Raw genomic sequence first — 20622 nt, forward strand, 5'->3', positions numbered from 1 at the left:
AAGTGCGTCAGCGCTGAAAATTGTTCTGGGTAGGAGGGGGGTTTAAGTGCCCAGTAAGGAAGTGGTTAAATACCATTGAGGCTTTTGTCACAATGGGGTTATTGGTGGCAGTATATCATAAGTTTGTTGCCAGATACATTAGATTGATCACAATCAGCCCTCTGAACACATTTGTCCAACTCCAGCCACCTTTTTTTAACATGTCCTTCGCTACTACACATTTACATAGTAGTGTTTGCTAATTGAATACAACTCTCTATCCTGTATTGCTCTTTATCCTGTAAAGCAGCTCAATACTTGGTAGACAGCTCTAGTCAAGTTTGTACATTTGTAGTAGAAACATTAAAAAGCTTTAAAGCCACAATGTAACAGACAGACACCTTATATCACTCATGAAAGTACAAGTTATGTGTAAATTGAGAGAGGCCATATGGGCAAAGCAAAGGTTCATCTAAATGCCAACCCCTGCTGCAACGCTTACTTGCTGCTCCTTCGCACATCCGATTCTTATCCACCAGCGGGAACAATGAGAATTTGTTTTGATCTGGAAAATAAACAGAGCTAGGGCTTTGTTTAAAATCCCCAACATATGGCAGCAAGAGGAGTATGTGACATTCTTCCCCATGCCCAGATATAATGGGGAATTACCTTGTGAAATTAACTTGTTGCTTTGACACACATTGGCAATGCACAGATTTACACAAGCAAATTACTGCAGAAACTAACCAGTGGCTATGCCAGACATGCTGTGCACACTCATGCCGGCACAGTAAAAATGTATTGTCTATAAGCCAGTCCAGTAGCCATTGTTTGTTAATAGCATTGTGCTGTCACAGCAGTTGTTTGTTTTTTTTTATCTAGAAGTCATTGTGAAATCTAATTAGCTTATGTTCTGTACAATTAACGTTGTTCCGTATCTGAAACTTAAAAGAAACCCAGGCATAAAATAAAAAAACAATTTAACCCATTATTCATTGAAGGGAAACTCTACTTTCGTGGAGAAAAACTAGCAAAATAATACAGCATATACAACTGTGACACAGGTCATATTGTAATTTAATAATTTTTTTAAATGATCTTTCCTTTTCTATCTTCGGCACTGTATTTTTTTGTAAAATGCACTGTGGTAACCTGGAGGCATTCTGTACACAGATATTGCAGAGAATGCTGCCCAGAAATTTATTTTCCTGCTTGTGTGATTTGGCTTACTGATTTTGCCAGAAGTCTGCACTAAGGAGTCAAGGGCATCCCCCTGCAACAAAGAATGACATTTTTGGTGGGATGAGCCTACAGATCATGTCTCCATTAGAACCCCGCAAGTGCAGCAGCTGATTGATCATTTCCATTCACATTCACTCTGCCAAACAGCTATTTATTCAAAATAATAAAAGGTAGGAATCTGCAACAAAGTTTTAAAATCCTTAGAATGTACATAGATCACCCTTAGGCCTCATACAGACGAGAGGATTTCCGCTGGAAACGGTCCGCCGGACCGTTTCCAGCGGACATTCCTCCTCCGGATTTTGATCTGATGGCTTGTACACACCATCAGATCAAAATCCGCGCGGAAAACATCCGCGGTCATGTTTTGCGACGTGTCCATGCCGTCGCCGATGACGCGGCGACGTGCGCGACACTGGAAGGTAAATTCTTCCACGCATGCGTCGAATCATTCCGACGCATGCAAAGGGATGGGGATCGGACGGACTTATGCGGTGAGTCTGTACAGACGACCGGATAAGTCCGAGGGACAGGATTCCAGCGGATAGATTTCTTAGCATGCTAAGAAATTTTTATCCGCTGGGAATCTGACGGCTGGACAAATGTCCGCCGAAAATTGTCCGCTCGGGCCTACACACGACGGGATCTATCCGCTGGAACTGATCCGCGGATAAATCCCAGCGGATAGATCCGGTCGTGTGTACGGGGCCTAAGAGTCGGTTCACACTAGGGCGACACGACTTCCAGCGCGACTTTCAGAGGCGACTCCGACACGATTGAGCATGAACCACAAGGCGATCTGGGGCGATTTAAAACACGACTTGAAGTCGTCTCCAGGACAGGAGACTTTCCAGTGGCCAATCAAACAACAATCAGCTCTAGGGGAGGGAGGGGGAGGGAGAGGTTTGCCTGAGAAATGTATGTTATCTTCCTGGAAAGTCGCTTCAGTTAAGACAGTGATCAGACTTGGATCAGACTTGGAGGCGACTTCCATTGAAATCAATGGGTACAAATCGCCTACAAGTCGCATTGAAGTAGTACAGGAACTTCTTTTGAAGTCGTAGCGACTCGAGTCGTGTGTATTAACACCGCTCCCATTCACTTGCATTGTCTTTCTCGACAGCGCGACTTGGGACGACTTGAGGCGACTTCAAGTCGGATCCCAAGTCGCCCCAGTGTGAACCGGCTCAGAGGGAAATGTTTTCTCAACAAAACTGGATATACTCTTTAAAATGTTACATGTCATTTTACTTGTATTTTTACCAGCTATTTCTTGACATAAGTTTTTTTTTTTAATCTAGTAGGGAAAAAAACAAATCTGCCCCTGTTATGTGCATTTAGCAAAAAAGTAAAGAAAAGGGGGAAAAAATATTACTAATCAAAAAAACACAAGAGATTGCCCTTACAACGGCTGGGATTTGTCATCACAGAGTAGGATTTGCATCATGAATTCATGCATTCAGTCCTGTCTTCCTCCCTGTGTAAAAGCTGGCATCCAAGGGAGAAGAAAAGTGCTGACCAGTGGAATGAACACAAGCTTACCATGCCAACACTGCAAAGATGGAACACCTGAATCACTGTATAGAGTCCTCCATGTGACAGCCTTAACTCTTAGATGGTGCTACTGGCATTTCAAACTTCCGCCTCTTTCTCAGAGTGATAGTGGCGTCTCAGGGACCTAGGTATATTCTACCTGTACATGCCAGCCCCTCCCACCCACACTGGACTTGTGCTGATAGACCTGCCCCTGATCCCAACAATGAGCCGCAAACCATTGTTGTCACAAAAATCCAACATGTTTAAGGCTGGACAGCATACACTGCATTCTTACACCTTGAGTCTGCACCTTTAATCAGCTTCAACAACCAGTGCTTAATTGTAGCAATCTCTACGATTAAGCACTGATTGGATTTAATGCATTAGGGGAGCGAACCTAAGGTCATTTAGCTGAAACCCGCTGACAGCTGATGACTCATCGATTGTTAAGGACGAGGTGGCTCGCTCCTTAGCAAGCAGCTATATACAGTGTTTTTTAAAGGTAAAAAACGCATAAAAAATGCAACACTTGCGTTCTTGGTGTGACTCTATTGAAGTCTATTACACGCAAAACGCAATCTTCAGTGGAAAAAAAAGTCCATGACCCTTTTAAAAAAAATGCAGCACCGCAAAGCGCACAGATGTGAACTACATCTATAGGAAACCATGTTGAATTGACTGTAGTGCGTTTCTGCAAAATGCAGCAAAAAGGGCATAGGTGTGAGCGAGCCCATTCCTTTGGCTAAGAAGCAACCCCAAACATGAATGGTCTCAGGATGCTTTACTGTTGGCATGACACAGGACTGATGGTAGCGCTCACCTTTTCTTCTTCGGACAAGGTTTTTTCCGGATTGCTCCAAACAATTTGGAAGGGGATTCATCAGAGAAAATGGCTTTATGCCAGTCCTTAGCATTCCAACCCCTGTACCTTTTGTAAAATATCCATCTGTCCCTAATGTTTTTCCTGGAGAGAACTTGCTTCTTTTCTGCCCTTCTTGACACAGGCCATCCTCACACAGCTGAATAAACTGTAGGAGATGGCCCTGGCACTTGCTGGCCCTGAAGTCCTCTTCGCTACAATTGAACCTTTCTCCTTGAAGTTCTTAATCTGATAAATGGTTGATTTAGGTGCAATCTTAGTAGCAGCAATATCTTTGCATGTGAATCCCTTTTTTGTGCAAAGCAATGAAGACTGCACCTTTTTTCTTGCAGGTAAGCATGGTTAATAGAGATAGAACAATGATTTCAAGCACCATCCTCCTTTTAAAGCTTCCAGTCTGTTATTCCAACTCAATCAGCATTGGAGTCATTTCCAGCCTTGTTCTCATCAACACTGACACCTGTGTTAGGAGAGAATCACTGACATGTCAGCTGGTCTTTTTGTGGCAGGGCTAAAATGCAGTGAAAATAGTTTTTTTTAGATTAGGTTGATTTTCATGGCGAAGAGGAATTTTGCAATTCATCTGATCACTCTTCATAACATTCTTCTCTTTTAACCACTTTTATTCCCCCTTTAGCCTTTTTTACATTGTTTAGCACATTTAGTTCAGTAGTTGATACTGTACAAGCCCCATTTACCTTGTTCATCTCCATTTGCTTGGGGTTTTTCTTAACAGCTTGTTAATTATTAACCCTTTCCTTTAAAAAAAAAGTGACTTTTTTAAACTTGTTATCCATTTATCATATCATAATTAAGTTTAGTTTATTTTTACCTTTCAAATCAGCTTTACATGGCAGAGCAAGTGTGCACCATTTTGGTGGAGAGCAGCAGTGGGGAGGAATCTGGAGATGAATGGCTGCCCAGGGCATGATCGGCAACACTAACCCAGAGGTTCTCCAACTCTGAGTTAGAGGATGAAGAACAGACAGTTCAGAGGTCAAGGGCTAACAAGCAGACAGTCATTTGGCACCATACCTACTATCAAGCGTCATAGTATTTCTGGGGATGAGGGTCTCTCAGTTTGAAAAGCCCAGCCTTGCAGCCAGACAGAACAAATGAGTGCAGTACCTTATGTCAGCAGTGACATCGAACCTGGGATTGAGAAACCATCAACACACAGTGTAGAAGGGTAGTGTGGCTAGTACCAGCCGATCAGGTCTGGACAGTCAGAACAGAGGCATGCAGCAAAAGATCAGACGACCAAGTGTAGCTTGGAAGATGGAAGTATACAAGTACAATTGTTAACATGATTATATATAATTATACACATTTTGGATGGATGTCTGGAAAAATGCTATAAATTAAGAATTTGTTTTCAGAAATGGAAATGTGAATTGTTTTGTTTTTTATCAATCAACACAATGGAAAGTAATTGAACAGAAGAGAAAATCAAATCAATATTTAGGCAGACTTGATGTTGAGATCAGGGCTCTGTGGGAGCCAAACCATCACTTCCAGGACTCCTTGTTCTTTACACTGAGGATAGTTCTTAATCAGATTGGCTGTGTGTTTGGGGTCGTTGTCCTGCTGCAGATAACATTTGGGGCCAATCACACACCTCCCTGATGGTATGGCATGATGGATAAGTATAAATGTATACCACATGTGATCGTCTCTGGACTGTTCTTTTATTCTGACATGTCTGATAGCAGAAAGTGGGTTCACGGTCTGCCTGACTCACTATGCTCTGCTTATAGAATCTGTTCTGGTCTGCTTGCCTCTAGACCAGACTTTAGTTGGCCTTCCTAGTCATAAGTGTTCCAGAAGTGATCCTATAGTTTTTCTGAATTGTCCTTATTGAGAAGATTTGGTTTTACTTGCATTCCTGTGAGATTCAGCTGCTGCACATGGTTCTACTGCACCTTCCCCCTCTTAGTTTAGAGGAATTACAACCTGACTCTTAAACTTGAGAAACCTAATACCTGACAACAATGCAGCCAAACTGGATGTAACCCGTTATACTATTTTCATTGGTGGTGTGGATGCTGAGATAGGATGGTGGACCACTTCAACCTCCAGGTTTTAAACCTGTTCACAGTATGAATTAAAGACATGTCAGTTTACTCCATTCTGGATCCCAAAGCACTCAATGCCTTCACCTGTATCCAGAAATTTCAGGTGGATTCTGCCCGATTGGTTTGGGCCTATCTGGCACAAGCAGAAGTTGTGGTCTCAGTGGACATATTTCCATGTCCCTAGCCCATGTTCCCTCTGCATCAGCATTGTTTACTAGCTACGAGTAAGCATCTTACGATGTGAAACATGTCAGCCATCCTTTTCCTTTTGTTCACTTCTTCTTTTTGACTGCATTGTTTTTGGTTGTTTTTTGAACTTCACTTGCTAAATAAATCATTGTTTCAAGGAGTGCGGCGGTCCAGGACCTTTTCTATCTAATCCCTCTGCATCAGCATTATCTATTTTTCACACTGAATGAGCGGCCAGTTTGTGGCTTTACCCTTCTATTGGGTTGACGTTCCCAAGGTTTTGGCAGCTTTGGCCACCAGTGGTGTTACAAGGCTGCGGCTGTCTGCCCCCTCTCTGGATTCTCTGTCTTCTCACTGACATTTGTTTGTTGCTTGCCTCTCCCTGAGCTTTTTCAATATTCGCAGAGTTGTAGTCACTAGGTGGACATGTGTCCAACTGCCTTGAGATCATTGACTAGATTCTCCCGTGTAGTTCTGGGCCAATTCCTCACTGTTCCCATGATCGTAGAAACTCTCTGAGGTGAGATTTTGTGTTTCTTCCATTTGCGAATAAATCGCACCAACTGTTGTCACCCTCTCACCAAACTGTTTGGCGATGGTCTTGTAGCCCATTCAAGCCTTGTGTAGGTCTACAATCTTGTCCCTGACATTCTTGGAGATCCCTTTGGTCTTGGCCATGGTGGAGAGATTGGAATCTTATTGCTTCTGTGGACAGGTATCCTTTATACAGGTAACAAGCTGAGAATCTCAGCTTGTTACCTGTATAGAAGACACCTGGGAGCCAGAACTCAGTGGACAAATGTACAAAATCAGCAAGGGATCAAACAGTTTTTTCCCCCTCACTATATGTATGTGTGTGTATACTAGCACTCTCATATGTACAGTAATCTTTACTTATTTTATACATTTTGTTTCAGATTTTGAAAGCAAGAAATCAAAAAGTGAACCCTCGTGAAACAGCTGAAAAAATTGTTAAAAACCTTCCTGCCAATGACTTGATTGAGAAGACTGATATAGCTGGTCCAGGTAGGCATGTCGAAAGTAACCATAATTAATATATTTCTGGTAAGCCCATTAGTGAAGACAAACTCATTCCTAATTTTTCTCTGGCTTGCTTTAATTTATTGTGCATAAATATTGTGACTCAGTTCCAAACGCAATCCTTTCCGAAGCGATTGTGTCAGATCTTTGGTCCAATGCTTCACACTGTGGTTCCTCCTGCTAGCTCGTACACCACAGGACACGGTAATAATGTATGGGGCCAGTGGATGGAAGGGTGCAGCACATGACCCAAGCATCGGACATGCCCACAAGTTCACGTGGGGTGCGCCCAACGCATATCAATAGGTTAACGGAGATGGAGGAATTGACACATCTAAACAAAGATATAGGGAGCCAATATAGGCAAATTTGGTCCAGCTAAATTATAATTAAACACCCTGAAAAATATAAACAATGAACAGCTACAAAAAAACTAAATGCATAAACTGGCAAAATGAACTGGACAGAAATGTCAAACTTTCCTTCAGAATTCACATATACCCCAGCAAAGGATTTGCTGACTAAATTTCAACTGAAGCAGACGCATCGTTACCGGGCTACCCGATCGGCCAAGAGAGCCTTGAAAAAGCTGTATAGCCACTTGAATCACTTCTACATTAAAGAGAATCTCATAAAAAATTTGGATACTAGGATGATGCCTGCAGCTTTAACTCGGTATAGGATGTCCTACAGGTGAAAAGTGGTTAAGTAACTTGGAGGGAGGTCAAATTGGCTGCAAGTTTTCCTGCATGGCCATTCTACAGAAGATGGTTGTTAGTTCCTGCTAAACTGGCCTTTGGTATGCGTATACCAGGCTTAAGGCCTTGAACTCCAAATATACACATTTAAAAGAGAAGTATGGAAATTCATAGTAACAAACGTACATACTCACCTAGGTTCAAGGTGAAAATGCCAAAAAACAATAAATATTTATACAAATATTATGCAAAAAGTCACTTTCAAATTCAACTTTAATGCATTTCCTTCTTCACCATGATTTGTGCATCAAATGAAGATCCATAAAACTTAATTTCTCTTCCGTTCATGGACGGACACAGCAGCATTGACCTTGGGGTTTATATACCTTCCTCTTAGGAGAGACTAGGCAGAAAAAACAGCACTTTAAGTGTTAAAAACACTTCTCTCAGTACAGCACCTCCCAGGGGGCGTGTCCCCCGGTACATCCTACTCTCTGGAACATCCAGCCTCAGTTTTTTTCGACATAAATGAATAAATAAATTAATTTAAGTGTCAATGTCCCAACCAGGCCAAAGCTGACACACCCGGAACAATTACCAAAAAATAAATTAATATATATTTAAATCCTGTATAGACAGGATCAATATCACACCAAAGGCGTTAACCTTGTGCAATCTGCAAATATAATTAATGTGATATCAAGCAAATCACAACAATAAGCAAAGTGACATGTCTTAATTTTAATTTTAAAAAAACATAATAGTTATAGGACGTCTGTGAATCGGATGAAAAAGTCCCAAAGACCACATAAGTGATGAAAAAGCATATATATAAAAGTAGAAATCCACCACTGATTAAAAATTGTCACTTTGCTCATTGTCGTGATTTGCTTGATATCACATTAATTGTATTTGCAGATTGCTTTCACAAGGTTGCACAAGGTTAACGCCTTTGGTGTGATATTGATCCGGTCTATACAGGATATATATATATATATATATATATATATATATATATATATATATATATATATATATATATATATATATATATATATTTTTTGGTAATTGTTCCGGGTGTGCCAGCTTTGGCCCGGTTGGGAAATTGACACTTAAATAAATTTATTTATTCATTTATGTATTTTTGCATACTTCCTTTTCTTCAGGAATTTAAGGGTGTAGTCACTTATATATTTACGAAATAATTACACACCTCACTAGGTGATAATACTAGCGCAAACCATTGCTTTGTTTTTTGTTGTTCTGGTTTACATGTATATCACGTGTTTGTAGGTGTTGCAGCTGGAGTTATTGATTTAACATAATTTATCATAATTTTTGTAGTAAGTTATATAACTTTTTCCCTTTAGTGCAATTATTTGCTTTGTTTACTTTTTCATTTTTTTTCTGCCTAGCGTTAGGAGAAGACATGGCCTTTCTGAAGTCCATGTACTCTGGAGATTTTCGCTTTTATTTGATTTTTTCCTGCATTTGTGGATCCTGGGATCTACTATCAACTGCTGACTGGGTGACAGGCTGGATCTTGATCCTTGTAGTCCCCCCATGTTCGGCCATTGAGCGTGTGCCGGCCTTTAGCTAGGCCGTCCACCACATGCCCCGTTGCTCCAGGGGCGGCTGGTGAGCTATATGCTACAGGGCACACATATGACCGGTCTCTATGGCTGTGTCACAGTGTGCCGGGCCGACAGCCATGCCGTATCTACCTGCGGACGTTGGGTCTGTCTGGAATGCCTCCAGCCGGTGGTCGCAGGATGGGTAAGTAGTGTACCCCCTTGCCTCGGCAGGGTGTGTTTGGCTGGTGCATTCGTGTGGAGGTCGACTGAGGGTCCGCCCTGCTTTCCTCTCTCCCTTCCTCTCCCTCCTTCCCCGTTCTGGGTGGCGGCTGTGAGGTGGGGGGTCCACCTGAGGGGGGGCTCTGTTACTGCCGGGGGGCTGTGCTGTTGTTTTTTTATTGTGCTATGTGCTGTGTATGCTGTACAGTGTCTGCTGTGTGTTACCAGTGTTTTTAAACACGTGTAAGGCCGCCATTTTACCGGTGACGCGGTTCTATATGTCGGCGGCCATTTTCCTGTAGCCCGCATGCTGTTTTTTCTGCATGTCGGCGGCCATCTTGGAAACGTTTTGGCCTCTAGTGTCTGGAATAGCGGCGCCAAGCCGCAGCATTCTTCCTGAGGGACGGCACAGCACAGACAGCGCTCTCAGCTCTGCACAGCAGTACAGCCTGTTTTCGGTTGGTGAGTCCCCTGGGGGGCGCCCTGCTCTCTGTGACAGCCGGGAGGGTGGCCGGTGGGTCCCGTTTTTTTGCAGTACTAAGGTGGCATATACAGGTGGGTCAGCATGGAGTCTGAACCAGAGGCTTCTACCCTGACCATGCCAGAGTTAACCCTTAGTGCCCCTGCGGCCTCGATGGATGCTATGGCGGCAGTCCTGGAGGCGTTTGTTGCCAGGATTGAAGCGGCAAGTGGCCAGAAGGGGGGTAAAAAGCGCCCCCTCCCTGCGCCTGCTTCTGGGGATGTCTCTGACACGGAATCAGGCCCTGCTATTGCATCTGGCCCTGGTTCTGTCATGTCAGATGATGCAGACTTGGCCCACACGGAGAGTGAGGATGACTCTGCTTCAGGGTCTAAGCATGATAAGGAATTTGTTGGAGCTCTTGTCACTGCGGTGCGGGACACTCAAAAACTTGCCGGAGGCATCAGACATGCCGGTCCCTTTTGGGTTCCGCAAGCCACCCCGCACCGCAAAAGTGTTTCCTTGTGTTCCATATCTGGACAAACTGTTATACAAGGAATGGGAACCGTCGCAGAAAGTTTTTGGAGTGCCAAAATTCTTTGCGGTCCGTTACCCTTTTGAGGAGGATTTCGTAAAAAAAAAGTGGGTATCTCCTCCGTCAGTGGACCCTCCAGTGTCCAGGCTGAACAAGGCCACCACGTTGCCTGTGGAAGGGGCTCCCGCATTTAAGGACCCCGCAGATAGGAGACCTGAGGCTGTAGCCCGCTCCATATTCACAGTAGTGGGGTCAGCGGTGAGACCGGTTTTGGTCGGGGCTCTGGTGTCGGACACTCACCGAACGGGCTAAGTCCCTGGTGCAGGAGCTGGAGGCGCAGAATGCTTCTGAGATTTCTGTGGACCTGGCCGACCAGTTGGTGTAAGGCCTGAAATTTGTCTGTGAGTCGGCCCTGGATACGCTCCTCTTGCTCTCCAGGGCCTCCGCCTACGCGGTGGTACTGCGCCGCCTTGTGTGGCTAAAGTGTTGGTCTGCGGACCAGTCCTCTAAGAAGGCCCTGGTGGACTTACCCTTTAAGGGTGAACGGCTTTTTGGGGCGTCCCTGGATGACATCATAAAAGATGCCACAGGCGGTAAGAGCACTCTGCTCCCACAATCTGGGAAGGGTAAGGAGCCTCACCGTAAGCAAGGACCCTCTTTTACTACCCCCAAGCGTTTTTTTCGCCCGCCAAGTGCGTCAGGAAAACATTTCCAGGGTGCTAAGGCGTCCACTGAAGGGCAAAAGCGCACCTGGTTCCGCAAGCCCAACAAGCCTGAGGACAAGCCTGCCTCCGCATGAAGGTCTGCCCCCGCCTGCATCTCGGGTGGGGGGCTGGCTTCGCAAATTTGCGGCTCAGTGGAGGTCTCTTCTTTCCGACCGTTGGGTTTGCGAAGTAGTTTCCTCGGGGTACAAGATAAGAGTTTCTCTCTTGTCCACCAAACAGATTTTTTCCCTCCAACCTCCGGCTTCCTCCGGGTTTGCCTGAAGGATCTGTCAGGGGCTGTCCAGGATCTGCTGGTCAGGGGAGTGATTGTGCCGGTTCCCTCAATGGAACGGTTTCAGGGGTTTTACTCCAATCTGTTTGTAGTCCCCAAGAAGGATGGGGTTCGTCCAATCCTGGACCTCAAGGCCCTCAATTGCTTTGTCAAAGTGCAAAAATTCAGGATAGTTACATAGTTACATAGTTAGGTTGAAAAAAGACACAAGTCCATCCAGTTCAACCACAAAAAAAATAAACAAACAAAATTATAAACACAGTACAATCCCATACACCCAACTCCATACCCACAGTTGATCCAGAGGAAGGCAAAAAACCCCAGCAGAGCATGATCCAATTTGCTACAGCAGGGGAAAAAATTCCTTCCTGATCCCCCGAGAGGCAATCGGATTTACCCTGGATCAACTTTACCTACAAATCTTAGTACTCAGTTATATTCTGTACATTTAGGAAAGAATCCAGGCCTTTCTTAAAGCAATCTACTGAGTTGGCCAGAACCACCTCTGGAGGGAGTCTGTTCCACATTTTCACAGCTCTTACTGTGAAAAAAACTTTCTGTATTTGGAGGTGAAATCTCTTTTCCTCTAGACCAGTGGTCTCCAAACTGCGGCCCGAGGGCCGGATGCGGCCCTTTGCTTGCCTTTATCCGGCCCTTGGGGCAGTATCCCTCCCACTGATACGAGACACTATTCTGACATCTGACACCAACAGTGGAGCACCATTTCCGCCACTGACACCACTAATGGGGCACTATTCCTCCCTATCATACCAACGATGGGGCCACTATTTCTCCCCCTAATACCATATGTTTAGTTCCACTGATGCCAGGAAAATTTTCACCCACCGATGGCCAAAGTCCGGCCCTCCAAGAGTCTGAAGGACAATAAACCGGCCCTTTGTTTAGAATGTTTGGAGACCCCTGCTCTAGACGTAAAGAGTGCCCCCTTGTCCTCAGTGTTGACCGTAAAGTGAATAACTCAACACCAAGTTCACTGTATGGACCTCTTATATAATTGTACATGTTGATCATATCCTACCTTATTCTCCTCTTCTCAAGAGTAAATACATTTAGTTCTTCTAATCTTTCCTCATAGCGGAGCTCCTCCATGCCTCTTATCAGTTTGGTTGCCCTTCTCTGCACTTTCTCCAGTTCTCCGATATCCTTTTTGGGAACTGGTGCCCAAAACTGAACTGCATATTCCAGATGAGGTCTTACTAATGATTTGTACAGGGGCAAAATGATATCTCTGTCTCTGGAGTCCATACCTCTCTTAATACAAGAAAGGACTTTGCTCGCTTTGGAAACCGCAGCTTGGCATTGCATGCCATTATTGAGCTTATGATCAACTAAAACCCCCAGATCCTTCTCTACAGATCCCCCCAGTTGTACCCCCCCTAGCATGTACGATGCATGCATATTCTTAGTCCCCAAGTGCATAACTTTGCATTTATCAACATTAAACCTCATCTGCCACATAGTTGCCCAGTTAGACAGAGCATTGAGGTCGGCTTGTAAATTGGAGACATCCTGCAAGGACGTTATTCCACTGCATAGCTTGGTGTCATCTGCAAAGACAGAAATGTTACTTTTGATCTCAGACCCAATATCATTTATAAATATATTGAAAAGTAAGGATCCCAGCACTGAACCTTGGGGTACACCGCTGATAACCTTGGACCATTCAGAGTAAGAATCATTAACCACTACTCTCTGAATTCTGTCTTTTAGCCAGTTTTCTATCCATTTACAAACTGATATATCCAATCCTGTAGACCTTACCTTACACATGAGCCGTGTGTGCGGAACTGTATCAAACGCTTTTGCAAAATCCAAGTATACCACGTCCACAGCCACGCCTCTGTCCAGGGTTTTACTTACCTCTTCATAAAAGGAAATCAGGTTTGTCTGACAACTTCTGTCTTTCATGAATCCATGCTGTCTGCTGCTTAAATAGTTTGTTTCCAGCAAGCACTCATCCACGTGGTCTTTTATTAAACGTTCCAGTATCTTCCCAACTATAGAAGTTAAACTAACAGGTCTATAGTTACTTGGTAAAGACTTTGTTCCCTTTTTAAATATAGGCACCACATTGGCTCTATGCCAATCCAGTGGTACTATTCCTGTCATTAATGAGTCCCTAAATATTAGATACAGTGGCTTTGAAATTACAGAGCTCAATTATTTTAGGATCCGTGGGTGGATGCCATCTGGTCCAGGTGCTTTATCCACCTTTATTCTGTCTAAATATTTCTGGACCATATCACTTTTGAGCCATTGTGGATTTGGGGCTGTGTCACTCCCACCCCCATTATGGAGATGAGCTCCCCCATGCTCCATTGTATACACAGAGCTGAAGATAGTATTTAATACATTTGCCTTCTCTTTGTCCCCAGTCACCCACTCTAGATTATTTTGTAAGGGGCCTACATGCTCAGACTTGACCTTTTTACTATTAATATATTTAAATATTTTTTTGGGGTTTGTCCTACTATCTTTTGCAATCTGCCGTTCGTTTTGAATTTTTGCATCCTTGATTTCCTTTTTACATATCCTGTTATATCGATGGAGTCGATTCGCTCAGTAATAGCAGCGCTCCATCAGGGGGATTTCCTAGCATCCTTGGATATCAAGGACGCGTACCTGCATATCCCAATATGCGCAAAACACCAGAGGTTTCTGCGCTTTGCGGTCGGGGAGGACCAATTTAAATTTGTGGCCCTCCCGTTCGGCCTGGCCTCCGCACCGAGAGTTTTCACCAAGGTGCTCGTCCCGATTCTGGCCCTGCTGTGGCAGCGCGGGATCGCTATCGTGGGATACCTGGATGACCTTCTTCTGAGAGCTTCCTCAAGCTCAGAGTTAGAAGAGGACGTGTCTATCACCTGTCAGACCCTCCGAGAATTCGGTTGGCTGCTGAATATCCAGAAGTCAGTGCTGGTACCGTCTCAGCGGCTGGAATATCTGGGGTTGGTTTCTGGATTCCTCAGAGGCGAGAGTTTTTCTCCCAATGGAAAAACTGCAGACTCTGCAATCTGTGGTGCAGCGGTTGGTGACCCAGGAATGGGCGTCGCTTCGCTTTTGCATGAGAGTGCTGGGTCTGATGGTGGCCTCTTTCAAGCCAGTTATGCCCAATTCCACACTCGAGTGTTGCATAAGGAGATTCTGTCACGTTGGAACAAACTTCCTTCGTCTCTGGCAGGGCTGTGGAGTCGAGGAGTCGGGGAAAATTTTGGGTACCTGGAGTCGGCAAACAATGCACCGACTCGGACTCCGACTCCTACTAAATTTAGATTGGAATTAAAAAAAAAAAAAAGCAAGTTTAAATGTCCCAATTCACAAAAAGTTATAATTAATGACTTCTCTACTGTAAGAATAAAGACCAATGCATGCAGTGCCTCACGTAACCGCAAAACGAACACGTTAAGTGACCGTGAAGAAGCATGCTTTTCATGTGCTTCACTATATGGCACGCAACGCACAATTAGGAGCTGCAATATTTATACTTTCCATAGTGTTGTGTTCTGCTTTTACAGGGAACGCATGTTGGAGAACCAGTAAGTGTCCAAATAAAAAAATTCCAACAGGAGTTTTATAAAGCACTAAAAGAAGTTGAAAAGTATGATCGCTCATCAAAACTTACTGTTGAAGAAGCCATCCTTGTTTATCCAGAGATCGTTAGTGATGTGGCCAGAATAGTTACTGCAATGCCACCCACCCAAGTCAGTGTCGAAAGATTATTTTCAGCCCTAAAAATAATAAAGTCCGACTTAAGAGCCTCTATGAAAGAGGATCTGGCAGAGGCAATTCTCTTCCTTAGAACTCTACATTGAATTGATTTGCATTTGCTAAGCCTAAAAACTACATTTCAAGATTAATATAAACCATTTCTAGGTTTTACAGATTTTTTTTTGGTTCATTATAGATAAGCTTTGTTTTTGTTCTCAAACAACCAAATAATGTGGTTTGTATTTTTGAACTGGTAAAGATCCTGTTCCTGATGTTTATGCCTGCTGCTACTATCCAGCCACTTGATTGTTTTCATTGTGTTTGTCTTTTGCTTAAACTGTGCAATACAGTAGACTGTTGGCTTCCCAGCCAGTAGTCCTGTGGTAGGTTGCGTTTCTTTCCCTCAAGGAATGTATAAAATACATTCGCATATTAATACAGAGGAGTCGGGGAGTCGGAGTCGGAAGTACATAAAACTGAGGAGTCGGAGTCGGAACATTTATCTACCGACTCCACAGCCCTGGTCTCTGGATTACCAGATTCGGGTGAGTCGACTGGTCAAGTCCTCCCTAGTGTGGTGGCTGACATCTCTGGTACTTCGGACCGGAAAATCGTTTCTGCCGTGTCATTGGACAGTGATCACGACGGATGCCAGCCTCTCCAGCTGGGGGGGTGTCTGGGGTGTCCAGTCAGCCCAGGGGCGCTGGACTCAGGAGGAGTCCCGCCTTCCAATCAATGTACTGGAGCTCCGAGCCATCAAGTTGTGTCTCTCCAAGTGGTCTCTGGGTCTGCAAGGCAGACCGGTCAGAATCCAGTCCGACAACGCCACGGCCGAGGTATACATCAATCATCAGGGGGGCACACGAAGCTTGGCTGCAGCGACGGAAGTCGCGCACATCCTCCGGTGGGTCGAAATTTACGTTCCGGCTCTGTCGGCTGTGTACATTCCGGGGGTGCTGAACTGGCAAGCCGATTATCTATGTCGCCAAAAGCTAGACCAAGGAGAATGGTCGCTACACCCGGAAGTGTTTCAGAGCCTGTGCCAAAAATGGGGCACTCCAGACGTGGACCTTCTAGCGTCCCGTCTCAATCGGAAGGTGGCACGATTTGTGACCAGGTCGAGGGACCCGTGGGCGGCCGCGTCAAACGCGTTGTTGGCGCCTTGGGGTCACTATCACCTAATATACGCCTTCCCTCCCCTGCAGCTTCTTCCTCGCCTGCTACGCAGGGTGGAAGCCGAGGGGCTACCAACAATCCTGATCGCTCCGGATTGGCCGCGCCGTACCTGGTGCGTCTGGTGGCAGACGTCCCCTGGCGTCTACCCCTGAGAGAAGACCTTCTGTCGCAAGGTCCTATCTTTCACCCTGCTTTACAGTCGCTGGCTTTAACGGCGTGGCTGTTGAGAGCCGGGTGTTGAAGGACCGAGGTCTGTCGGGCTCTGTGATTTCTACCATGCTACGAGCACGGAAGAGATGAAGAGATGAAGTGGCAACCCCGTACATGCGTGATGTCTCAGATTCTGCTGTTTTTACAGCGTGGAGTGGATCAGGCTCTCGTCTTAAAGGGGTGTTCCAGCCTTTTTTTAAGTTTATTAAAAGTCAGCAGCTACAAAGTGTAGCTGCTGGCTTTTAATAAACAGACAGTTACCTGCTCCACGGATCCAGCGACGTGCCGGCCGGGGCTCCACTCCTCGCCCCCCCTCGCTGGCTGGCGTCTTCATTCCTAGTGTGGGCACCCGGCAGTAACAGCTTTCGGCTTCACGGCCGGGCACCCACTGCGCTCGCCTACAGAGAGGGGCTGCAATAAGGCAATTAAGCTATTCGCCTTACCAGCCCCTCGGCGGAAGGAGGAAGTGGGACAGGAAGTCCCACTCCTCCTGAAGCACCCGCTTCCCCCCCCAAAAAAATGACATGCCAAATGTGGCATATAAGGGGGCAAGGAGTGGATTAAGCGGAAGTTCCATTTTTAGGTGGAACTCTGCTTTAAGTACGGTTAAGAGTCAGATCTCGGCTCTAGCTGTCGACTTTCAGCGACCCTTGGCGGCGCACTCCTTGGTGCGTACGTTTGTACAGGGGGTTCGGCATGTGGCCCCTCCTGTGCGTCCTCCACTGCCTCCATGGGACTTGAATTTAGTCCTTTCTGTGCTTCAAGAAGCTCCGTTTGAGGACATTCAGAAGATTCCTTTATTGACTCTGTCCCAGAAGGTGGTTTTTCTGGTGGCAATTACTTTGGTCAGACAGGTATCTGAACTGGCGGCCTTGTCTTGCAAGGCTCCTTACTTGGTTATCCATGAGGATAAAGTGGTGCTGCGACCGCAGCCATCATTCCTTCCAAAGGTTGTTTCGGCTTTTCACCATAATGAGGACATTGTTTTGCCATCCTTATGTCCTCGGCTGAAAAACCCGAAGGAGGCCACTTTACATTCCTTGGACGTGGTTCGGGCTCTACGGGTGTACTTGTCTGCTACGGCTCCGTTTCGGAAGTTGGACTCACTGTTCGTGTCGGTGACTGGTCCTAAGAAGGGTCTGGCGGTCTCGTCGGCCACCATTTCTAGGTGGATCAGACAGGTCGTGCTCCAGGCCTATGCCCTAAAGGGGCAGGCGCCTCCCTTTTAGGTTACGGCGCATTCGCCCAGGGCGATTGGTGCCTCTTGGGCTTTCCGCCATCAAGCGTCTGTTTTACAGGTGTGTAAGGCGGCGACCTGGTCGTCAATCCACACCTTCTCAAAATTTTACAAGGTGGATGTGAGTGCATCTTCGGATGCCTCATTTGGCCGCAAGGTTTTACAGGCGACAGTTTAAGGTTGATACACAGACAGAATTCTCACCGCTCCAGGTGAGCCTCGTGATGATCAGGGGTTATTGAACCACCAGGGTGCTGGCAATGCGGTAATGGCAAAAAACAAAAGAACAAAAGCTGGACAGCCGCACTCCAAAATTTTTCTTTAAAAGAGATGTCTTTATTTTCAACTGTGCATACAGTCACTGCAAGCCCACAAAAATCAGTATGGCCAACGTTTCGCACTGGCGTCAGTGCTTAGTCATGGCTGAGCACTGATGCCAGTGCGAAACGTTGGCCATACTGATTTTTGTGGGCTTGCAGTGACTGTATGCACAGTTGAAAATAAAGACATCTCTTTTAAAGAAAAATTTTGGAGTGCGGCTGTCCAGCTTTTGTTCTTTTGAGTTTAAGGTTGATGTTCCTCCGTTGAGGAACTATGGTTTGTTTGGGGTGAAGTTTTGGTTTGCTGTGTTTTTCCCACCCCTCGAAATTTTTTGGTTTGACACTGCTTGGGGACGTCCCTAAGGTCAATGCTGCTGTGTCCCTCTATGAACGGAAGAGAAAATAGGATTTTTGTACTCACCGTAAAATCCATTTCTCTGAGTTCATGGACGGACACCGCACCCACCCCTCCTTTGTTTGTACTGCTTGTCTACTAACTGAGGCTGAATGTTCCAGAGAGTGGGATGTACCCGGGGGACACGCGCCCCTGGGAGGTGCTGTACTGAGAGAAGTGTTTTTAACACTTAAAGTGCTGTTTTTTCTGCCTAGTCTCTCCTAAGAGGAAGGTATATAAACCCTAAGGTCAATGCTGCTGTGTCCGTCCATGAACTCCGAGAAATGGATTTTACGGTGAGTAATACAAAAATCCTATCCTTATCAAAGCTCCAACCAACGCTTTTCATGCAAGTGCACGTCCTCAGGGACCCCTGATTTTGGTGAGTTTTCACTTTGATAGGTGTTTTGAAGTTTTATGGATCTTCATTTGATGCATGTTATGGTGAAGAAGGAAATACACTGTAGTTGGATTTGAACGTTACTTTTTGTACACGATTTGTTATAAATATTGATTATTTGGCGCTACATTTTCATGTTGAACATTCTTTTGGGTTTTTGTATGTCAATCCCTGATGTTAGCTGCCTAGTTATTGAAATCTCTAGCACTGACTTTTATTAATTTATACTCCTCTAAATGGGATGCTGCAACTATCTCCCATCACCTATAAGACCGAGAACTGAGCGATCAACACTCTCTTAGTTCTTTGTCTTCAGTGAGCAGAGAGACAGTGACTGTTACTCACCTGCTCTCTGCTCTGTCCCTACAGTGCTCACTGCAGCACAGGGCTGTGCAGGGGGAGGGAAAGGCTGGCTCAGGCTCTCAGCAGCACGCTGAGAGGCTGAGCATTAAAGTTGGGATCCCTCCAGAGCCTGGATCTGCTGAGTGACATCAGCCTACTGTCGACTGAATACAGGTCAAATGGGTGCAGAACTTGCTGCACTCATTTGACCCACATGATAAGTAGGGCCAACAAAGCTTTGGCCCTACTTTTTCTTTAACAAAAGTATAGACTGGGGGCCTGAAGTAAGGGGGACTGCTGTCTCATGTAGTTGTTTTGTTGGTTTGTGTGGGGGTGCCATTAAGAGTTGATGGCACCCCCACGCAAAGGAACCAAACAACTACCTGAGACAGCAGTTAATGGCACCCTTGTGTGTTTTCTTAAAGCAGCACGTTTTTTCATGTGGCTGCATGCAGGTGCAGGAACGTGTGTGATTTACATGCACTCCCAGACCCTCACATATGCAAACCTAGCCTTGGGGTTTAATTTTCTATTTTTTCTTTTTTGTTAACATGATTCTTTTTTTTATTTTTTTTTACAGGATTTATAAATATTCATTTACGAAAAGATTTTGTATCCAAGCAACTTTCCAAATTGCTGGTTAATGGGGTTCAACCGCCTTCAGTTGAAGAAAAGAAAAAGGTAAAATTAAAGTGAAGCTTCAGGCTCCTTCAAAAAAAAGTACAGTATTTATAGCTGCTGACTTTTAATATCAGGACACTTGCATGTCCATGAATCCAGCGGTGTTCTCACCCCAGCTGGTTTCTTCAATTGGCTCTTTGGTGCTGTCACCGCCACCAACTCGGCTAAGGAAAACAAGCAGTAAAGCCTTCCGGCTTCACAGCTGGTTCCCTACTGCGCATGCACGAAGGGCGCCGCACTTTGTGAATGGCCCGATGTCAGGGCAAGGAAGTGCAGGGCCAAACTTCTGTCTGAGTTTGCCACGGCGAAATTCACCAAGAAGTGGGAGTAGGTACCTGTAAAAAAAAACAGGCACTCACTCCCCCTTCCCCCCAAAAGGTGCCAAACGTTGTAGCGGGGGGTCAGACAAGCAGAGCTTCCCCTTTTGGGTGGAGCTCCGCTTTAACTAACCCAATACAGCATATCTCAATTTTTTTAAACAGTTATAGATTTGTTTAATGTAGGAATACTAAACACGGATGTCACAAGGGAGACCTTGGTACAAATTCCTGATTGCTGACATTTGTTCATGAACACTTTGTTTGGGAAATGTGTATAGAAATAAAATGTTATAAAAGTAAACTGTATGTCAGATGAATAAATGGTGGTATTTGCGCTGCAAAGAAAAGGGGAGAGAGTGCTGGAAAGCAAACAAGGTTGTTTGTGTATAAAA

The 20622-nt window shown here is 45.2% G+C and overlaps 1 protein-coding gene across 1 annotated transcript in view; it reads left to right on the top strand.

Annotated features, from left to right (window-relative positions):
• Nucleotides 1-20622, top strand: part of RARS1 (arginyl-tRNA synthetase 1) — a 165360-nt gene that overhangs the window by 19039 nt on the left and 125699 nt on the right. The window contains exons 4-5 of the mRNA XM_040344670.1: nt 6819-6927; nt 19810-19910. Coding sequence (XP_040200604.1) covers nt 6819-6927; nt 19810-19910 — 210 coding nt within the window. The remainder of the gene's footprint in view (nt 1-6818; nt 6928-19809; nt 19911-20622) is intronic.

This window comes from Rana temporaria, chromosome 3 (genome assembly GCF_905171775.1).
Source record: "Rana temporaria chromosome 3, aRanTem1.1, whole genome shotgun sequence".
Taxonomy (NCBI): domain Eukaryota; kingdom Metazoa; phylum Chordata; class Amphibia; order Anura; family Ranidae; genus Rana; species Rana temporaria.